Raw genomic sequence first — 16,765 nt, forward strand, 5'->3', positions numbered from 1 at the left:
GCGCACCCAGTGCACACGTGTTTCGTTCGTCTACCCGGTGAATCGGATGAACTGTAAGAACAACACCGCCAGTATAATCTTATGAACTTAAATTTCGGAAGAAATTGAAAATCGAAATGTTATTGGTTACAAGTAATCAAATGGTTGAATCCTGCTCACTTACTGGCTTTCCAAAATTGCTGTTCTGTTTCATGTTGCATCACGTGTGTGTGCTTCTTCCTGGAAACGCGTTGTAGCAAGGCATCACTTCATATTTGTGCATGATTAGGTTCAGACCGGTGTCTGAGGTAACTCCTGCTCCTCTGGGGGCCATGTCACTTCCTCGGGTAAGATCTGTATAATTTTTGGCTTAATGTTTTAAATATATTAATTTCTCAAGTGCAGGTTTTTTCTTTAACAATTTCTTCTGAGATGAGTTTTGTTCTTTTTATTTTATATGGTTTCCATTCGTGAATGTGTTTCTACTTCACTTTAGTTTCAAACTACATTTTAACCTTGTAACGTTTTTAAATTTAAAATGTAAATATCCAATAACTTGGACTGCTAGATATGCGACTGTCCCAAAGTTTAGAAATGGAATATTCACTATATGTGCCTTCAACAGAACCATGTTGTAGTGGATCAGAAGTGTTGTCCTTTAATTTCCCCTTTTTCTGGAATTTCAACTTTTCTCCTGACATTTTGATAGTTTTAAGTTATAAAGAAAATTGTGTAAATCACAGCTGTACCTTCAAATTTATCCTTTCATATTTATTATTTATGTTTTTATGGAAAATGTATGGTTGGCACTTTCTTTTATTTGGCTTTTATTATATTGTGGATTTATTTTTTATTTATTTTATTCAAATGGAATGTGATGGTAATCTTTCTGGGATTTCAATCCATAAAAGGCTACGTTCCCTCCTGAAGTTCCACATCTATTTTCTTTTCCAGGTGCTCTGCCTTGAACTTTTATTTTGACACTACATGTTGTATGTTGTAATTGTACCATCCCAAGTATTACTCAGAAGTGGAATCTTCACTATTAGGTTGTTAGTGCCTTCGTCATAACCATCCAACTTAACCCACTTTGCATATCGATGTAGTGGTATCAATGCAGAACTGTTCTGATATGAAGCAGAAGCAGTGGTAGAAGTACTGAGGCAGCTTACTGCAGAAATCTCGTCAACTGAGGAGATTACAGAAGAATGGAGGAAAGCAGTCCTGTGCCCGATAAAAAAAAAAAAAAGAAAAAGAAAAAAGAAGCAATATCACAAAGGTAGCTTAACTACCCAGGAATCTCGCTGCTTGAGATAGGCTCGCTGATACTCGGTCGTCTGAAACCATTGCTTGTAGGGATTGTAGGCTCACATCAATGCGCTTTACTTCTGGACATTTAACCACTGATAATATCCATATATCTATATATACACTATGACAACTGATAGAGAAAAGGTTTCATGAGTTCGATAAAGATTTACACCTCATATTCATCAACTTCTGGCAGGCATATGGTGGTATTCATCAGTCTACATTGTGGAAAATAATGCAAGAGTTTGACATCCCCATAAAGTATATATTAGACTGACTGAAGCTTGCTGCTCTGAATCGAGATGTCAAGTATGGTTTGTGAATCAACTGTCAGCGTCCTTCACCTTTAGAAATCGTTTGCGGCATGGTGATCTTCTATCACCAATCTTGTTTAATATCATGCTAGAGAAACTGAAACATGCAACTGACCATAACAGGGAGATGGAGCTGGTTGGAACTGAAACAATCCTAACATTTGCAGATGATGCTGCAATTATGAGCAAAACTCTCAATAAGATGATGACACTGATATTGGGAGGATGATTACAAGAAAAAGACTGCAGTGGCTAGGACAGGGTTACTCACCCCAATCACATATTTACTCATCAGTCATCTGAAAGACGTCCAAGAGGTCGCCCAAGAATGAGCTGGAAAGATAAGAGTACTGTAACACTGGAACAAGTCAAACCAACATCCAGCATTGAGGATGCGCAAAATAGAAGTAAATGGGCCAACTTGTGATGTTAACTAACACAGACATCTTGTCATGACCTGACTTGAATTTTGCTCATATTTGTACATTTTGTCTTCTGTTGTAGGCAATAAATGATGATGATGATGATGATGATGATGATGATGATACTGAAACCTACATAAAATTATGAAAGGATAAATTTGGAAGTACAGCTATGATTTATACAATTTTCTTCCAACTTAAAAATATCAAAACCTCAAAAGAAAAGTTAAAATTCCAGAAAAAAAGGGGAAATCAAAAGACAATGTTTCTGATCCACTACAAAGAGTGGATAGTTACATGGTTGTGTTGAAGGCACTAAAAGACCTAAAGTAAATATTCCACTTCTTATTTACATTATTTAAATTTAAAAAGGTCTGTAGGTTTAAATGTAGCTTGAAACAAAGATCAAGTTGTAAGTGAAGTGGAAACACATTCGCAAATGAAAACCCTACACATTAAAAAGAACAAAACCCATTTCAGAAAAAAATGGTTAGGAAAAATCCTACACTTGAGAAATTAATACATTTAAAATGATAGGCCAGAAATGATGAAGATCTTACCCCATGAAGTGACATGACCCCTAGAGGAGCAGAAGTTACCTCAGACACCGGTCTGAACTTAATCATGCATAAATATGAAGTGATTCCTTGCTACAACGTGTTCTCAAGAAGAAAAAGACAGCAATTTTGGAAAGCCTATAAGTGAGCACTTTTCAACCAGTCAATTATTTTTAACGGATAAAATGCGAATTTTCCCTTTGTTCTGTAATATAAGTTCATAAAATTATACAGACAGCATTGTTCTCACGGTTTGCCCGGAGTTATTCTCAAGATGTGCCCGATTCACCACGTGAATAAACAAAAGACGTGCATACAAGGTGCACCAAGAGTACATTTCACTACACTGAATTTTGAACACCTAATTTTAACAAAAATTGTTTTTTCACTTGTCCATACTAATCACCCATTCTTAATAACATCAACAACAACAAAAAAAAAGGAAAAGTGATCTGATATAATATGATGATGTTCATTCAGGAACGAAACATGACATTCTGTTATTAATCAAATATTTTCTTTTCGAGTTATTTTCTAGTATTCCGAAATCTTCTTGTTTTTTTTTCGACAAACTAAGTTGAAACTGAAAGAAGAAAGCTTCAAATTCAACAACAACAAAACACTGCTACTGCAAAAAATCACCACTCCTAACCATAACTATAGTAAATGAGCATAATGAGATGAGCTCTCATGAAAATGTTAATAACAGATGGAAGATATCTTGGAGAGAAACTACGAGAGAAGTTTTAGTTCAGGCATATATATCTTAGTAGTAATTATTTCTAGAGGTTTTTATACATGCAAACAAACTTGTCAGAATATGCATATGACAGGAGAGGAGTTAATGGGTAACTAACTAACACAGTGCTCTACTCAAAAATAAAGAAGTAGAAAGAAGGTAAGAACATTCTCATATATCTGAATTAGTCTGAACACGTGTTCAACTGCAAATACAGTAAAACCCCGGTAAGCGCCGCATTAAAGCATGTTCGTTTTTTAAATATTTTGATTGGAATATTGCAGATGCTACTGCCGAGGTATTATACAGTACTCTACACATACTACACTTAATTCTTATGGGGAAAACTCATTAATCGTAATGTCTCGTACACAAACCTGAACAGTTTCTACACAATTTAACTGAGAGTTAACATATTATCAGAAGCACCGATAATTTGTCACATCGCTTGTATTGCTGCAAGGCCATTTTACCACATGTGATGCGGTACAACCGATTCTTCTTCTTTGTTCCCTTCTTTGTCAGTTGTTAATTGGTACCAGCAGGATTTTCACAGATTTCATCTAACTCAAGAATTTCTGAAGTGAATTCAACACTCAATTTCATCATACGGACACTTTAATACATCAAGGACAACATGAAACTGACAAATTTTTCCAGAGCCAAGGATCAGGATGTAGTGTCAGGGGGGAAGCAGTAACAACACAGTGGTCACAAACTTAAAGAGGACAGGTAATGGGACAAATACTTTGCAAAACCCATAATAAAAGGTGGAATACTTTAGCGATTACTGACCCTAGCAACAGCAAGTAAGAAAGAAATGAACTTTTCTTCCAAGCATTACTGGAAATGATTTGAAAATATTCCACCAATGACGCGTAATAGGCGGGATGTAAGTGCTATATACAGAGTAATTAGTCAAGGTTTTATACACAGGACATGCAGGGACCTGAGAAATTATCAAGGCGCGTATTCTCGGGGTTTCACTGTAGTTTTTAGTCTGAAATAAGTGGGGATGCTAGAAAAGAGAGAAGATACCCAAGGCTATGTAATTCCGACAACATAGGGGGACACAAACACTACATCAAAAAGCCACCTAACCACTCAGCTGGTTATTAACAAGTTAACGATAACACAAAGTGAAGAAATAAAAAGTTGCCACCTACACCAGAGTATATGATAACATTATCCTTGACTTTGCATTTCTTGAGGCGCCACCAATCCTTCCACCACATCCACCATGGTAGTTCTGTCGGTGAACTTGATAACTCAGACATCTCACTAAACAAAATCCACTGAACAGTTTGCAGTACCCATGTGTATTAATCTCTTCACATCGTATGCACACTTTTCACTTCAAATGGTAGGTCACACTTCATTCAACTTTTCCAACCTCTCACCCATCTACATACTTGTTAAAAAGAATCACAGGAAATAAGAGTCTTCCAAGAGACCACACAGCACCAGCCTACATCTTGATTTCTTGAAGAAGTAATCAGCTGATGACAGAGGCAAGCACTATCTCATAAAATCTCTGAGCTATCACCTGGATAAACACTCCTATCAGTGTCATTTTAATTCATGGTTAGGTTCTAAATGTGACAAATGTCCTTGAATCATGTCAATGTAAGTTGCTAAATGTTTGCTAGTGATACAAAGGACATTTCAAGGTAAGGTGAATGCTTCCTTCGTATCACCACACATTCTAAACAACTAACTAAATACAAGCTAACAGTAAGACAGATAAAAATATTACAGCAGAAGATACTTTGGATAAATACTATAATTAAATCATGTATTTCTTTACAGTATAATACATGCACTAGCTTTATGTATGGGTGAGAGGCTAACGTTTTGCATTACAAAGTTTATGTCCTGACATTGAAGCGACACTTGAAACCATAAAAGAAGTCACATTACTTTACTGATGAACACACACCAGTAACTTTTAACTTATCAGCAGAATTGTCTCTGAAAGCAAGAAAAACAGAAAGAGCTATCACCAAACAATACTGCATTCACACGCACAACCCGTGTAGAACGCTTCTCAGATGACTTAATTTTCAATGACAATGATTAGACAAATCTTCACAGATTTTATACATAACAATGTACCTACTCAGTGGATGCATTCTACAACATAAACTCTTAAAATTTGGGGGAACTGGTAAGTTACTATTAATTAAAAATATCAAAAAATTACTTCAGTTACTCAGCCCTTACTTACAGATAAATAATCTGGAGTAATTTTCAGAGGTTTTGAAAAATGCATAAAACATTAATACGGATAGTGCACAAGGGATTTAATGTACCAAAATAAAAGTGTTATAGACCTAAATCAAGGTAAAAAAAAAGTTTTATGATTTACAGCTTACAAGGCAGCTATCAATTACATTACATATGAAGACTATATTTTAAAAGAGAAGGCAGTTCGAACTATGACGCATAAATTATATGCAAGTATATTTCTATATAATTTCTTAGAGAACTTCTCACTTGTCATCTTATCTGTACAAATGTATTTTGTAATGATGCTACTGTTTTCCCTACTTCATTTTTAATTAGTGGGAAATACTTTACTTGAAAGACTCTACTGTCTGCTTAAGATGGAATGTATCCTTTAACATTTAAACAGTTATCTATTCATAACAAAACAGTGCAAAAGGCTGGCTTATTTTATACACTTATCTATTCAAAAAAACATAGTGCAAAAGACTGCAGCTATGCTACATTTATATAGTTACCTGTTCATAACAACACTGTGGAAGAGACTGATGTGACATTATAAACTTCACGGAGGAAAAAGGAAACCTATGTAAGCCTCTCAACCATATTATTAGGACCATGAAAGAGAGCACAGACTTGAGTGACTTAATTTTGCTCAATGATAGGACTAGGGTTCTGTCCCATTTAGAGATTATATATGCTCTTCACCGTCTTTAGTCTGGACTGAACCAGTACCAACTATGGGCTAAGAGCAGATGAACATTATTTTTATTCATAAGTGTTTTTTTTTTTCATTAGTCCAAGGATGATCCAGCCTTAGTCTATAATAATTAATAATAATGTTATTTGCTTTATGTCCCACTAACTACTTTTACGGTCTTCAGAGACGCTGAGGTGCCGGAATTTAGTCCCGCAGGAGTTCTTTTTACGTGCCAGTAAATCTACCGACATGAGGCTGTCATATTTGAGTACCTTCAAATATCACCGGACTGAGCCAGGATCGAACCTGCCAAGTTGGGGTTATAAGGCCAGTGCTTTAACCATCTGAGCCACTCAGCCCGGCCAGCCTTAGTCTGGACTAACTTTAGTTTAGATGAGGAGTACCAGTAATTTTCTTTAACATGGAGTTTGTATGTAAAATTGCATTTGTGTGCAAAAAATGAGAGGTGAGATGACGTATGGAATAAGACTGATCATCGTCCTGAGGTATGATTATAATCATTTTGAGAATGGATGTCATTTTACCAAGAACAATACAAGAAATCTGATAGAATTTGTGCATCCTAACGTATACAAGCATGCTTCCAATAAAGAACTGCCCTGCTTTATCAGACAAGAGGTGGTGATATAGCATTCTTGAGGTACACGTTGGAGTTTAATTTATGTTGGTAAATCGTTGCATACGTTCATGGATATGTTTGTACCAAGCATTCTAGAATATTCCAAGATATGGATGTGATAAAAACTAGTAACATATAGCACATTAAAATACGATGTTCTATAACATAAAATGTTCACAGTATTCTTGCGGTACACTATGGAGTTATATTAATGTTGGTAAAGCATTGTGTACGTTCACATATATGTTTGTACCAAGCTTTCTACAATGTTCAAAGATGTGATTTGTTTATCTTGTGCGTTCGTACAGTTCAGAATGTTGGATGATTTACATCGAAATATTGTGGTGTGTCATTAGGTTCCTTGGTCCTAATCTTGTTACAATATACTGAATAGGTGCAGATGCTCCCTCCTTGTAGTTGCGTTTTTGGACATGCTAGTAATATAATTCTGTTGGCTGGTAGATGTGTACAGTTAGGCAGCACGTTATAATGGAATTGGAAATGGTACATTCGTTCGTCCCCGGACGTGGCATAGCGCTAACGTACACACTGTACACATCGACCAGCCAACAGTACTATATTACTAGCATGTCCAACAACACAACTACAAGGAGGGAGCATCTGCACCTATTCAATATATTATAACGAGATTAGGACCAAGGAAACTAATGACACAGCGCAATATTTCGATGTAAATCATCCAACATTCTGAACTGTATGAACGTACAAGATAAACAAATCACATCTCCGAACATTGTAGAATGCTTGGTACAAACATATATGTGAACGTACACAATGCTTTACCAACATTAATATAACTCCAAAGTGTACGGCAAGAATACCGCGAACATTTTGATTATACATCATCGTATTTTAATGTACTATGTGTTACTAGTTTTTATCACATCCATATCTTGGAATATTTTAGAATGCTTGGACAAACATATCCATGAACGTATGCAACGATTTATCAACATGAATAAAACTCCAAAGTGTACCTCAAGAATGCTATAAACATTTTTAGTGTAAAAATTGTATTTTAACAAATTATCTGTTACTCACGAACAGTAACCCAGAATTTTAAGTAACATATGCATGTCATAAAATAAAGACGCTTGTTTTTTAAACCAGAGGATACATAATATCACTGTATAGTTTAATATTATCACTCATACCATGTGACTTTCTTCATTAGATTTACTAATGTTTTAAAATTATATGTTTATATGTTAACTTTGGATCTCATCACCAGCTGAAGATGACCTCTGTGAAGGTCGAAACCAGTACTGCATAGTAATAAGACATAATAAAGTATTGATTAGGTGGATGGTACCCATTCTTTGTAATTGTGAATACCAAGTATCAGTACGGACATGAAACTGACAGATTATAATGATTGAGTCAATCGGCACTTTAGTGAACAAGGACTCCAAGAACAAAGAAGAAAAACCTCTACGGGGAGGACACTTTTAAGAAGGCTTCAAAATTCAGCGAATTAAGGAGAAAGAAGTCTATTCTACTTTATTCTTTGCGCTTTCTACTGAGATGCAGGGACCATAACATCATTCCCAACTGTGTGAAGCTGAAGCACACATTAAATACACCAAAGGCCAGGAGAATATATCAACGCGCTAGCAAGACTCTTGTGATCGAGACAGTGCATTACACTCGTAGGGAACTGGACTCAGTCTCCCGAGAGTTGTTTCGTTTACACCTGCAATTAAGCAACACTCTCTAGCAGGAATTGTGGATGACTTTTGATTGCATTACTGCTATACAGGCTGAACAGAAATTCAACCAGGTGTCATTCAGACAGAAATCAAAGCTCAGAAACAGGTGGTCTTTCACACGAACCCGGATGCTAGTAAGACTGTCGTCAATCTTTCCAAGAAATCCTTGGATGAGAACCAAATGGCATTTCTATCTAGGGGTCTTAATTTTGCTGTCGCTCCCTCTAAAATTTCCACTGAGGAGTTAATTACTTCCCTTGAGGCAGCCATCCACAAACTATCCACGGATGAGGCTGAGGATCAAGGGTTATGAATTTCATGTTGTTGGTCCGTATTGAACTGAGATTACATATAAATTATAAACATAAAAGTTTTATGTTTATAATTTATATGAGGCTGAGGAGTTAAGACAGAAATGTGTGAGACTCATAAGGTCCACTGTTGTACCCGTGCCCAAATTAACAAGAGGCGAAAGGAGAGCATTGAAGGAACTTAGAGATGATTCTGAACAGACCATTCTCTCAGCTGATAAGGATAATGCGACAGTGGTTGTGGACACTGATGAGTATAAGAATAAGATCTCGGCTATAATGTCAGAGCCTGTTTACAGACTGAGCTCACGTGACCCTATTACTCGTGTGGGCAATTTTCAGTTCCGAAAGAGGAGGCTAAACATCTGTCCCCGGGGGATGCAGTGCCACCAAGATTATATGGACTGCCTAAGATCCATAAACAAGATGTTCCCCTCAGACCTATTGTGAGTGCGATAAGTTCTCCTACGTATGCTCTGGCTAAATACCTTAGCAAATTGCTTCAGCCACACATAGGACATACTTAATCATATGTCAGGGACTCTCGGTATTTCATCAACAACCTGTCAACCATAACCCTTCCACCTAATGCACTTTTGGTGATTTTCGATGTGGAGTCCTTGTTCACTAAAGTGCCGATTGACTCGGTCATGTCTCTCGAACACCTGTTCCCTGAGGACATTATTAAGCTATTTTACCACAGCATGACTTCCAGCTATTTTTTGTGGGGTGGGAATTTTTACGAACAGACGGACAGAGTGGCTATGGGAAGTCCACCTCCGCCCATAGTGGCTAATTTCTTTATGGAGCATTTTGAGGAGGAGGCTATTGCTTCGGTGCCTGTCAAACCTAATATATGGTGAAGGTATACTGATTATGCATTTGTGGTCTGGACAGAAGGTCCTGAGCAACTTCATCTCTTTCTAAACCACCTAAATCAGCAACATCCTTCAATTAAATTCACTATGGAGATGGAGTCGGACGGATGCCTTCCTTTCTTGGATGTTCTAGTAAGAAAGAGACCGGATGGCTCCTTAGGACATACCGTCTTATCGTAAGCCTACCCACACAAATCACTACCTTCATGCAGATTCTTGCCACAATCCAGCACAAAAACAAGGCATTCTCATGACACTTGCCAAGAGGGTGAGACGAATTTGTGAGCCATCTAATATCCAGGTGGAGATGGACATGTTCAAAGTCACGTTCAAGGGTAAAGGTTACAGTGATTTGAAGATTCATAGAGCCTTGCATCCCAGAGAAACGACCAAGCAAAGCTCACAGAAGGAAGAAGTGAAGGGTACTGCCTACTTACCTTACATTCACAACACCGCAGATTGAATTGCCAAGGTCCTCCACAAACACAATATAAAAACTGTGTTTAGCACTGCCACTAAAACTGCTCACAGTCTGAGTAAAACCAAGGACAAAGTGTCCCCACTTTTACATCCTTGGGTATACGAAATTCCCTGTACTTGCGTAAGGTATACACTGGCCAAACATACCGGTCCATTGCTACCCGTATCAAGGAACACGAATGCAATATTCGTCTCAACCAGCCAGACAAATCGTCAATAGATGAGCACGCTCTTATCGTCAGGTCATGATGTCATGTTACAAGATGCTTGAGCTCTTACCCACACTAGACACTACAGGTCCAGGATTATATGGGAAGCTGTGAAAATACGTAGAAATCCTAACAATTTCAACAGGGACACTGGCTATCAATTAAGCAATACCTGTTTGCCAGCCATTAAGGATTTACGTAGGTAGTTACCTTCCCTGTCCCTTCTTTATTGTTATTTTGTCTTGGTGTTTTCTAGATGTACGTTCCTCATCGCCAGATGTTTCATTCCAGGCTTTTGTCAATGTTAAACACCTGCCTATGTCACATGTTAAATACACATGTTATGTGACCCTCTTAGACTGATTTCTGATAGTTCGGTCAGCTTCCACTTTGAACGCTAGTGCTGTGCCACATACAGGAAGACATCTGGTGATGAATGAACATACCATTTCCACTTCCATTGTAACAACTAAATAGCAAAAAGTCATTGTTTAAGAAGCCTTTCTCGTGGACAGTCAAGATTTTCTTCTGATGATGCAGAGCACAGTTCTCTGCGAAATGTAAAGAATTTTACCTCATTTTCATGACACGGTGTAAGCCCAAAAGTCTACACCGTATCAGAGAACTGAAGCCAATACAAATCCCTGAGGTAGGCCATTAATTAGTTTTCTTTTACCGCTTTTCGAATCACCTACAAAAACTACAACCTCTCTTTCACAAAGCACGCTGGAGATTAGATTTTCAATTTCAAGATAGGCAACCACCTTTGACTGTTTGAACAGTCGGTGGATGAACGAGAGGCATCACTTCCCTGAACACACAATATGAGCAGTAACATTCTTGCAGTATAATTTTCAAGATACCAGTTGTTGTAATTTATTTTTACACATACACTGTGGTTAGTGTTCATAGTCACCTGCCAAGCAGTGTGATGTAGTGCCCCTCTCTTATAACACTGTGGTTAGTGTTCATAGTCCCCTGCCAAGCAGTGTGATTTAGTGCCCCTCTCTTATAACACTGTGGTTAGTGTTCATAGTCCCCTGCCAAGCAGTGTGGTGTAGTGCCCCTCTCTTATAACACTGTGGTTAGTGTTCATAGTCACCTGCCAAGCAGTGTGATGTAGTGCCCCTCTCTTATAACACTGTGGTTAGTGTTCATAGTCCCCTGCCAAGCAGTGTGATTTAGTGCCCCTCTCTTATAACACTGTGGTTAGTGTTCATAGTCACCTGCCAAGCAGTGTGATTTAGTGCCCCTCTCTTATAACACTGTGGTTAGTGTTCATAGTCCCCTGCCAAGCAGTGTGGTGTAGTGCCCCTCTCTTATAACACTGTGGTTAGTGTTCATAGTCCCCTGCCAAGCAGTGTGGTGTAGTGCCCCTCTCTTATAACACTGTGGTTAGTGTTCATAGTCCCCTGCCAAGCAGTGTGATGTAGTGCCCCTCTCTTATAACACTGTGGTTAGTGTTCATAGTCCCCTGCCAAGCAGTGTGATGTAGTGCCCCTCTCTTATAACACTGTGGTTAGTGTTCATAGTCCCCTGCCAAGCAGTGTGATGTAGTGCCCCTCTCTTATAACACTGTGGTTAGTGTTCATAGTCCCCTGCCAAGCAGTGTGATGTAGTGCCCCTCTCTTATAACACTGTGGTTAGTGTTCATAGTCCCCTGCCAAGCAGTGTGGTGTAGTGCCCCTCTCTTATAACACTGTGGTTAGTGTTCATAGTCCCCTGCCAAGAAGTGTGATGTAGTGCCCCCTCTTATAACACTGTGGATAGTGTTCATAGTCCCCTGCCAAGAAGTGTGATGTAGTGCCCCTCTCTTATAACACTGTGATTAGTGTTCATAGTCCCCTGCCAAGCAGTGTGGTGTAGTGCCCCTCTCTTATAACACTGTGGTTAGTGTTCATAGTCCCCTGCCAAGCAGTGTGATGTAGTGCCCCTCTCTTATAACACTGTGGTTAGTGTTCATAGTCCCCTGCCAAGAAGTGTGATGTAGTGCCCCTCTCTTATAACACTGTGGTTAGTGTGCATAGTCACCTGCCAAGCAGTGTGGTGTAGTGCCCCTCTCTGATAACACTGTGGTTAGTGTTCATAGTCACCTGCCAAGCAGTGTGGTGTAGTGCCCCTCCCTGAGAACACTGTGGTTAGTGTTCATAGTCACCTGCCAAGAAGTGTGATGTAGTGGCCCCCTCTCATAACACTGTGGATAGTGTTCATAGTCCCCTGCCAAGAAGTGTGATGTAGTGCCCCTCTCTTATAACACTGTGGTTAGTGTTCATAGTCCCCTGCCAAGCAGTGTGATTTAGTGCCCCTCTGTTATAACACTGTGGTTAGTGTTCATAGTCACCTGCCAAGCAGTGTGATGTAGTGCCCCTCTCTTATAACACTGTGGTTAGTGTTCATAGTCCCCTGCCAAGCAGTGTGGTGTAGTGCCCCTCTCTTATAACACTGTGGTTAGTGTTCATAGTCCCCTGCCAAGCAGTGTGGTGTAGTGCCCCTCTCTTATAACACTGTGGTTAGTGTTCATAGTCCCCTGCCAAGCAGTGTGATGTAGTGCCCCTCTCTTATAACACTGTGGTTAGTGTTCATAGTCCCCTGCCAAGCAGTGTGATGTAGTGCCCCTCTCTTATAACACTGTGGTTAGTGTTCATAGTCCCCTGCCAAGCAGTGTGATGTAGTGCCCCTCTCTTATAACACTGTGGTTAGTGTTCATAGTCCCCTGCCAAGCAGTGTGATGTAGTGCCCCTCTCTTATAACACTGTGGTTAGTGTTCATAGTCCCCTGCCAAGCAGTGTGGTGTAGTGCCCTCTCTTATAACACTGTGGTTAGTGTTCATAGTCCCCTGCCAAGAAGTGTGGTGTAGTGCCCCCTCTTATAACACTGTGGATAGTGTTCATAGTCCCCTGCCAAGAAGTGTGATGTAGTGCCCCTCTCTTATAACACTGTGGTTAGTGTTCATAGTCCCCTGCCAAGCAGTGTGACGTAGTGCCCCTCTCTTATAACACTGTGGTTAGTGTTCATAGTCACCTGCCAAGCAGTGTGATGTAGTGCCCCTCTCTTATAACACTGTGGTTAGTGTTCATAGTCCCCTGCCAAGAAGTGTGATGTAGTGCCCCTCTCTTATAACACTGTGGTTAGTGTGCATAGTCACCTGCCAAGCAGTGTGGTGTAGTGCCCCTCTCTGATAACACTGTGGTTAGTGTTCATAGTCACCTGCCAAGCAGTGTGGTGTAGTGCCTCTCCCTGAGAACACTGTGGTTAGTGTTCATAGTCACCTGCCAAGAAGTGTGATGTAGTGGCCCCCTCTCATAACACTGTGGTTAGTGTTCATAGTCACCTGCCAAACAGTGTAATGTAGTGCCCCTCTCTTATAACACTGTGGTTAGTGTTCATAGTCCCCTGCCAAGCAGTGTGGTGTAGTGCCCCTCTCTTATAACACTGTGGTTAGTGTGCATAGTCACCTGCCAAGAAGTGTGATGTAGTGCCCCTCTCTTATAACACTGTGGTTAGTGTGCATAGTCCCCTGCCAAGCAGTGTGGTGTAGTGCCCCTCTCTTATAACACTGTGGTTAGTGTTCATAGTCCCCTGCCAAGAAGTGTGATGTAGTGCCCCTCTCTTATAACACTGTGGTTAGTGTGCATAGTCACCTGCCAAGCAGTGTGGTGTAGTGCCCCTCTCTGATAACACTGTGGTTAGTGTTCATAGTCACCTGCCAAGCAGTGTGGTGTAGTGCCTCTCCCTGAGAACACTGTGGTTAGTGTTCATAGTCCCCTGCCAAGCAGTGTGGTGTAGTGCCCCTCTCTTATAACACTGTGGTTAGTGTTCATAGTCCCCTGCCAAGCAGTGTGGTGTAGTGCCCCTCTCTTATAACACTGTGGTTAGTGTTCATAGTCCCCTGCCAAGAAGTGTGATGTAGTGCCCCCTCTTATAACACTGTGGATAGTGTTCATAGTCCCCTGCCAAGAAGTGTGATGTAGTGCCCCTCTCTTATAACACTGTGGTTAGTGTTCATAGTCCCCTGCCAAGCAGTGTGGTGTAGTGCCCCTCTCTTATAACACTGTGGTTAGTGTTCATAGTCCCCTGCCAAGCAGTGTGATGTAGTGCCCCTCTCTTATAACACTGTGGTTAGTGTTCATAGTCCCCTGCCAAGCAGTGTGGTGTAGTGCCCCTCTCTTATAACACTGTGGTTAGTGTTCATAGTCCCCTGCCAAGAAGTGTGATGTAGTGCCCCCTCTTATAACACTGTGGATAGTGTTCATAGTCCCCTGCCAAGAAGTGTGATGTAGTGCCCCTCTCTTATAACACTGTGGTTAGTGTTCATAGTCCCCTGCCAAGCAGTGTGGTGTAGTGCCCCTCTCTTATAACACTGTGGTTAGTGTTCATAGTCACCTGCCAAGCAGTGTGATGTAGTGCCCCTCTCTTATAACACTGTGGTTAGTGTTCATAGTCCCCTGCCAAGAAGTGTGATGTAGTGCCCCTCTCTTATAACACTGTGGTTAGTGTGCATAGTCACCTGCCAAGCAGTGTGGTGTAGTGCCCCTCTCTGATAACACTGTGGTTAGTGTTCATAGTCACCTGCCAAGCAGTGTGGTGTAGTGCCTCTCCCTGAGAACACTGTGGTTAGTGTTCATAGTCACCTGCCAAGAAGTGTGATGTAGTGGCCCCCTCTCATAACACTGTGGTTAGTGTTCATAGTCACCTGCCAAACAGTGTGATGTAGTACCCCTCTCTCATAACACTGTGGTTAGTGTTCATAGTCACCTGCCAAGCAGTGTGATGTGGTGCCCCTGTTTTCATAGTCAATGACAAACAGAGGAAAGGAGGTCCACCTGTTCAAAGTGTTCATAGTCAGCTGCCAAGGAGTGTGACGTAGTACTTCTCTCTTATACCACTAGAATTCTTTTAGCATTAATAATGTACCAAGCTCCTACTTCAAGGTCATGAATTGAGTTTCATGAATTATACTTGAATTTTCAAGTGACCAATACCAGTTATTTCGTGAATTTACATGTCCTTGTATATAAAACTATGCCTTACCAGTTTAACCAGAAAACTACATTACTAACTACATTACTTCAGGATTTAACTTGCCACTATTGACAGAAACCCACTGTAATAATATTTTCCTCTGCTGGATCTTTTGGGCTTAAACTTCTTTGCACTTTTCTGGCTGTGTGTGGCTAAATTTAATTTTTCTTGCTACTCGCTGTGTATTAGAGTATGAAATCCCATTTGGCTGAGTCGTCGTCTTAAATATTTATGAGGGTATCGCTCAAGTCTTTCACAAATATCTTGCAATTTTTCACGAGTGTCAGTTATATTCAATACATTGTATTGAATAGGATAATTTTTTCATTTAAACGTAAGTATTTTTAAAAAAACATCAATACAGAGTGGAGTTATACTGTGCAATGTATTGACATGTAACGTTAAAGAGATTCATTTCTTTAGGCGAATTTAATCTCTTTAAATGAACTGATCAATTACAGCGGGGTATTTTGAAGAATGGTCAAAGAGCAGAGTATTTAAAACAATTATAAATAAATAACTGCTTGGCGTGATAAGCATGTAGCAAAACAGGAAACCCTATGAAATATCCCCCAAGAACAATAATTTTCCCACCAGAAGGAATGAAATGTTATTAATGAATGACTATTTGTCATTGGGGCTTTATTGCATATTGAGCTGTGCTAATCGAATATCGTCAGCTGCTTCTGAATGTAATTTTATAATCCAGACACTGACCTCTCATTTAAATTTAAAGGAATTTTGAATGTAGTGTGCATTCTTCAACTGTTGGGCAGCAAAACAACAGCTATTCCTGTCCACAAAATACAGCTGACCAGTGTACGTCTTTTCACCTCTCCTATCATGCCTCTTGCACAGCACTCGCATGATTCAGGATGCCTTGAAGTACCGGTGAGTGCTTTGGCGAATCAGAAAATTTAAAAATATAGAGCAAGAAATTTTAATGTGTTTGAAGACACTGCAAATTTACAGGCCACAAGAGCTTTCGTCAAAATGCTTTACGATTTCATTTGGTTGAGGTGTTCTCTCCAAATCACGGTCACAAAAATCAGCCTAGTGTTTTAAGTATATAGATACACAAGAACCTCATTTATCTGAATTAAGTGGGACAGGAACTGATCCGGATTATCGAAAATCCGGTTAATCCAGAAAAAATAAAAAACAAATACAGTACATGTCATATAAAATATTAACATAAGTTGTACAGTAATCCCTTTTTCAAATTGAACAAAAAAATATAAAAACAC

The 16,765-nt window shown here is 39.6% G+C and overlaps 1 protein-coding gene across 11 annotated transcripts in view; it reads right to left on the bottom strand.

The window, feature by feature from the left end:
- Positions 1-16,765, bottom strand: part of l(1)G0196 (inositol hexakisphosphate and diphosphoinositol-pentakisphosphate kinase) — a 543,939-nt gene that overhangs the window by 401,809 nt on the left and 125,365 nt on the right. Inside the window, exon 1 of one of the 11 annotated variants that reach the window (XM_067147818.2) lies at positions 4,489-5,289. The exons of the other annotated variants lie outside the window; for them this stretch is intronic. Coding sequence (XP_067003919.1) covers positions 4,489-4,599 — 111 coding nt within the window. The 5' untranslated portion in view covers positions 4,600-5,289. Of the gene's footprint in view, positions 1-4,488; positions 5,290-16,765 lie in introns of those variants that run through there. 11 annotated transcript variants of the gene reach the window in all.

This window comes from Anabrus simplex, chromosome 5 (genome assembly GCF_040414725.1).
Source record: "Anabrus simplex isolate iqAnaSimp1 chromosome 5, ASM4041472v1, whole genome shotgun sequence".
In the NCBI taxonomy this organism is placed as follows: domain Eukaryota; kingdom Metazoa; phylum Arthropoda; class Insecta; order Orthoptera; family Tettigoniidae; genus Anabrus; species Anabrus simplex.